The sequence below is a fragment of the Chaetura pelagica genome, unplaced genomic scaffold, assembly GCF_000747805.2.
Source record: "Chaetura pelagica isolate M959 unplaced genomic scaffold, ChaPel_1.0 scaffold104, whole genome shotgun sequence".
NCBI lineage: Eukaryota > Metazoa > Chordata > Aves > Apodiformes > Apodidae > Chaetura > Chaetura pelagica.
In genome coordinates this window covers 8,289,079-8,295,152 of record NW_009953786.1, presented here as the reverse complement: position 1 = coordinate 8,295,152, position 6,074 = coordinate 8,289,079, and the positions used below count along the sequence as shown (strand labels likewise).

The window sequence follows — 6,074 nt, the reverse complement described above, 5'->3', positions numbered from 1 at the left end:
TGTCCCCGGGGGGGGGGGCCCCGGGGGTGTTGCCTCGCTCTGTAGCGCTGGGGCTGAGGAGCTGAAGCTGTGGGTGTGGAGACAGGGGTTCCTGCCTGATCCAGCTGCAGGCCTGGCGTCTTGGGAGCTAAGGAGAGGAGGTGGATTTTTATTTATGGGAACCAAGGTGAAACTTCGAGGCCGGGAGGGCTTCAGTTTCACGGCCTGAAGAAGCCAGAGGAGGGTTGTGCTCCCTCTTCCACCGTGAAGGCGTGTGAAGGGAGGTAACTGCCCGCCGGTGGGAGATAAACCGAATCGTCCTGGGAAACCGGGCTTGGCGTGGGAATGGGCGCGTGCTGAAACTCGCAGGGATGCGGTTGAAGTCTTCGCTCCTTCTGGGCATTGCGCAAGGGCTGGAAGCTTGAAGGTCCATCAGCAGCTCTCCCTGAAACCATCAGCATCCTGCAGCTGGCTGTGCTGCTCGTTTCGTGGCGGGAAGGTGTTTCCTGGGGGTGGCAGAGGGTGAACGTGCTGGCACAGGGCAGCAGCCTCCAGGCAGGTGACTGTCGGGAACATCCTGGAAAAGCTGGTGCGGAAATGTTGGTGTGGATCGTTGTAGTTTGAGGCCAAAGCTGCTTGGAAACAAAACGAGGGAAAATACTTCCAGCAAGCTGGAGTTCCTGCTTTTTTTATCTGCCCGGTCCTGAATGGCTGATACAAATAAGTGAAGCAATAGACTAGATTTTTGAAGGGTATTAAAAAAATATATATATATAGATATATATATATTAAAAATTAAGGCAGTATATTTGAAAGTACAAATATTTGTCACCAATGTTATTAGCTTCTGAGCAGTCACGCTTCTAAGTACCTGATGGTCTTTGATTAGAGTAGTGGATTTGTAGTTAATCTCAAGAACTGGATCCATGTGTCATGGGACCCGATTACTGTCAGATTTAGTGATAAACAGTCTCTGCAAAGGTCTGTGCAACAATTTGGTAGTTTGTGGCTGTTGCTTCTTTCTAATTTTAAAAATTGGTGTCAGCATACATTCTGTACCGTGCCATGTTAGCAGTTTTGATCGTTAGAGTAGATCGGAGAAGAGTTTTGGTGATTTCAGCAGTTACTGTGAGCAGGTTGGTGGAATTGGGTTGTGTTTTGCTTATCTGAGAGGTCTTGATCAGATCATATATCCTAGTTTGCATTTTAACTTGAGAGTAGCCTGTTTAGCATACAAATGTAAAACTTTTGGCGATGCGTAATACTTATATGGTAGAAATGTAGATTGTTTGCTGCTATTAATTACATTTTGAAATGTAATTCAGGCATCTAAAATAATTTAAGGTTGTTGGGTATTTTGTCCTCTATTTGTCCCCTGCCTTAATCCTTCCTTAATCCTGCGTGAAGAGATTATAGGCAGTATGTCATGAAGAGTAGAAAACAATCTGTTGTTTACCGTAGGATTTCTCTTTTCACTTTGATGGATGACTGTTATGACAATTTTACATATTAGAGCTTTATATAATTGAGAAAATAATATTAAAAAAAAACTTTATGATGGGAAGGGAGCTGAGCCCTTGCTTTTGCCCAGAGCAGTACTGAAGAGAAAAATGAACTGCAAATGAGAAAAAAATAGAGACCACAGAGAAAAAAATTGCACATCTGAGCTGGGTATGTGTAGTGCGAAGTACAAAGCGCGCAGAAGTCTGTTGTAGTGAAATGTGAATCTCTAGAGCATGTACATGCTAATTCATTATGCTCTGTGATTCCAGCAAGAGCAAAAGATGTCCCTGACCCTGATGTCACACCAGGCTGATACACACAAGTACCCGGTAGCCTCGTCTATTGTAATGCTGGTGCCAGAGTCTGTTGGAGTCTTGCAAGATCCAGTGCTGTCCTTCTTGGTCAGCAAACCTCTGTCAGCCTCCAGCATTTCTTAATAACTTATGCCATAGAACTGCCATGAAATAGATTGTTTAGTTTTCCACAGAACATTATGATTTTTTTAGATACTTCGGTCTCAAGGATGGATTATCTAAAAAGTTGAAGAAGAGCTTAGAGCCAAGTGTGATACCCACAGTCATTTTTTTCACTGCATTTGGTTAGTTTTCAGTTGCTGGTGTCTCGTTACAAGAATCCCCTCATTTGTCTGCCCTGTTAACTGCCAGTGATCAAGACAACCCTTTTGTGCGTTTTATCACAAGTGGAATGGCTTAGCATGCATCAGGGTGGTACTGAACATATGCAGTATGTATGATGGTACATAAATATTGTTGGCAGGCCGTGTAGTTTTCACACCTGATTTTGTGCATTTCCATGAGCAATTTTGACACTCACATTTGACTATTGAAGGTATGTGCTGACATTTCTGTACTTTGATTAAGTGTTCTCATATCCCAAAAGTTACAGCATACAGCAGAAAAAGAATAAGACAAAACATATTACAGGACAGACAAAATGCACAGTTATGTCTTAGGTGAGTTGTATTACATAGGATTTCTGAAGGGAAGAAACAGTTTATGTAATACTGTTTCAAGTGCACATGCCTAAATAGTAGAATTGCACAAAATAAATAATTTTTCAAGTAAGTGATTAATTTATACCCTATAAACTACTTGGAAAACTGATAGGATTTAAAGGTCAAAACTTGATCTGGGTCTGTTTATTGAAAAGACAGAGGTTTTTGTCTTGGTGTTTTGGTTCACTTCCTTAGAGAGCAAAAGGTTGAGCATGAAATGCACGTTTTCCAGATTTATAATGTATGTAACTCCAGTTCAGGTTAGGGCTGTCTTTGACAGATATTGCTGAATCCCCTCAGAAAACCAGGCCTGATATTTGTTGAAACAAAGAAACACAGGCACCCAAATCCTATTACATTGCACTTTGTTTCATGTTGTATCTGTATGCATATGTATACAAAAAATGGGTACATTTATCATTGCTGATGCTTTAGATGCTGATGCTTCTTTCTAAAATGTGTATTAGAATACTTTCAGAAAAATTTTGTTGGTTTTTTTTTTTTTTAATATATATAAAACTGATAACTTGCAAGATATGTATATAGTATATATCTTAATTTGGCATAAAAGCTTGAGCATCTGCTTATTACTGTCAACAGTCTTGTTGAAGAGATGGCATTATTCAAGGTATTAAAGACATGCAGGCACTTCGGGGACTGAAGAGAAACCTGAATTCTAAGAGAAACAATAGGCTTAAATAAATGAAAGTTCAATTTTAGACCCACTTGTTATTTGGATTGTCTATGACTATTACTTTTGTTAAATCTGGTTTTTATTTGTGTTATAAAATACACTATTAATTGACCACTTTATTTTACAGCAGTGATGGCTTTTTCGGGGAATGGATACAAATACTTTATATTTTTCACTGCCAAACTGATGGTTGCCAGGTGCAAAGCTTATAAGTTGAGATGTCCCCTAGGTCACTTGTTACTGGCATCTTGACAGGTGATAGAGAATTTCTTCCTGGTAACAGAAGCAACAGAGAGTAACAAGGTGTACTTATGGCTTCTCCAAGGAAGCAGATTACAAGTAGTAACTGCTTAGAAACATGAGTGTATTGTCCAGGCAGGTGTTTCCTTTACAAAGAAGGCTAGTCCACTCAAGAATGCTGCATTCACACTCTCAAGAGGACAATTTGATTGTGCCAGGCCTGTAAATCTCAAGCTGAAGCTCGGTACCGGCTGAATTTGGGCTTCTTAGTCTGTTTGCACAGCCTTACCAGCCTGTAGCTGATTCTGGCATAAGGAAAAGGACTACAGAATTGCATGCTGAATTCTGCATCTTCTGTAGAGGTAGGCTGACTGTGGATGCCAGTTGATGTGAGCTTTATTTTGTATTTTTAAACAGCAGAGGCAAAAGCTAGAGGTGATGCTGGAGGTCAGTTAGCAGTCAATGTTTGTGTTTAAGCATTTGCGTTACAGTGAATAAGTGCTACAGTGATAGGTTGTTATTTTTTGTAGGCCTACATAAATAAGTGGATGACTACTACGAGTTTGCGTAAGCGTCTCAAGATCAGTGATTAGGATTGTGTGTAGCGAGCAGCTGCTGCTAAGGTTAAAATCAGGATTTGTGCATGGGACCTATAGGAACAGGCCTTCACGTGGAGTATTGGTGACAGATAGTATTACATGTTAAAATGCTAGGGTTCAGATTTAAGTTTGGATTAGGATTCAAATTAAGGTTTCCATAAATTCAAAGATGAAGAATCAATATTGTTTAATGTAAATTCTTTTCCAAATAACACTGCAGATCTAGTCTCCCATACTAATGCATGCCAGCTCTAGGCTTCTCTCTGCAGGCCTTGTAAAACTGAACAATAAACTTAACTTTTTAGCCCTTGCTGGGCATAATCCTAATGGTGGCTATAGAGTAAGAATTCTGTGAACTTCAGACTAAAATATTCAGGTATATTTGTAACAGCTCAATTTATCATGGGGTAGAATGCAGCACTTCTCTTGCTTCTTCACCACCCTTCACCACTAACTTTAAGCATAGCGAGCCTGCTTGTTCTACCAATCCAAAACAGCATTTAGAATCTAGCTTTACCATAGCACCCTGTACCAAATTTGGGTTCTTCTTTCTGTTTTCCCTGCCTTCAGTACAGATTAGGAACCTGCTGCTGCCTGGAAATGAGGAATAAAGAGTTTCATCAGAGGACACCAGCCTTAAACTTCTCTGGTTCTAGGGAATTATGACAGTAATCTCAATTCTCCAGTCCTGGTTTACTTGTAACCCTAATCCTAGACTAGACACCTTCTGTGGCTTGAAGGATTTAAGGGAACTAGCTATATTGAAGTGTTCTATTTAAAAAATGCATACAGATCGGAGGTAGTAGAGTGTCTCTTTCTTAAATTACTGTAAAATTACGTATTTCCCTATTAATTTTCTTTTTTTTTTTTTTTTTTTTTTTTTTTTTTTTTTTTTTTTTTTTTTTTTTTTAGGATCTATGCAAGAATGGTCACGTACTTCTGTCTCTTAAACTTTATATCTGGATCTCAAAGCCACTGTAATTTGGAGGAGACTAGTGAATATCCTGCTTCATTATGAGAAGACATAAACCAACATAAAACAGTCTGGAAGAAGATTTATCTAAGAAAAATCAAACAATCCTTTAATAAAACAGAAGACATTTAGTATTTAATAAGGTTTTAGCTATCCAGGTCTTAAAAAAAATAAAAATGAACCGTTACACAATCATGAAACAACTGGGTGATGGCACCTATGGCAGTGTGTTGATGGGGAAGAGCAATGAGTCAGGAGAACTTGTGGCTATCAAAAGGTATGTAACATCTAAATTCAGTAAAGGTACTTGCAAAAGCTTAAAAGATTTTAATTTCTAACTTTATTGTCATTTGCCGTCTGTGTAGAATAGAAAAAAAAGGTCCCTTTTTAAGGAAATTAACATAACAAACTTTATTGTTTTTTAATTAAGATTCTTAACAAGATGATTGTGGGTCAGGCTTCTGTAACAGAGAGACATTAGTTTGTATAAGTATCTGATTTAGCTTATAAAATTGCATGCTGCATTTGTTCATTTCAAACATACTTCCTTCTAAAAACCATTTCAGGTTAATGCCAAAGGAAAAGCAAAACTGAATGTGCAGTTGATTATTAGCAAGTTAATTATTTATATGAATTTTAAGAATACTCATCTTAATGAGTAATGATTAATGATTTGAAATACCTTGCTCTCCACCCCTCCCGCCCCCTTGAATTAATTAATTGAATTAATCTGAATTAATTTTCAGATGTCACTGCAATTGTAAATATTGGGTAATACCTCCCAAATCTTTTTAGATACTGTGTTAAGTTTCAGATATTGCTACAATGATAAATACCAGGTAACAATCTGGTTAGGTAAATAAAGGCTATCTCCTTGGATCTAATAAAGTTGTGTTGTGTGTAATCATCAGCCTTGTCATACTTGCCTAAAAAGTTTATTAAAAAACAACAAAAATGGTAGTAGAGGAATGGGGAAGTTCCCCTTGTATTCCTACAGAATTGGAAGCAGTGTGTAAAGCATAAGGGGAAGTACCAGAAATTGTATGTTCTGGGCGTTGCTTTTTTTCCCTA

General features: G+C 38.5%; 1 protein-coding gene across 3 annotated transcripts in view; it reads left to right on the top strand.

Moving 5' to 3' along the window:
- Positions 1-4,928: 4,928 nt before the first annotated feature.
- MAK (male germ cell-associated kinase) overlaps positions 4,929-6,074 on the top strand; it is a 25,038-nt gene continuing 23,892 nt past the window's right edge. For all 3 annotated transcript variants that reach the window (XM_010000926.1, XM_010000927.1, XM_010000925.1), the window contains exon 1: positions 4,929-5,280. In XM_010000926.1, coding sequence (XP_009999228.1) covers positions 5,180-5,280 — 101 coding nt within the window. In that variant the 5' untranslated portion in view covers positions 4,929-5,179. The remainder of the gene's footprint in view (positions 5,281-6,074) is intronic.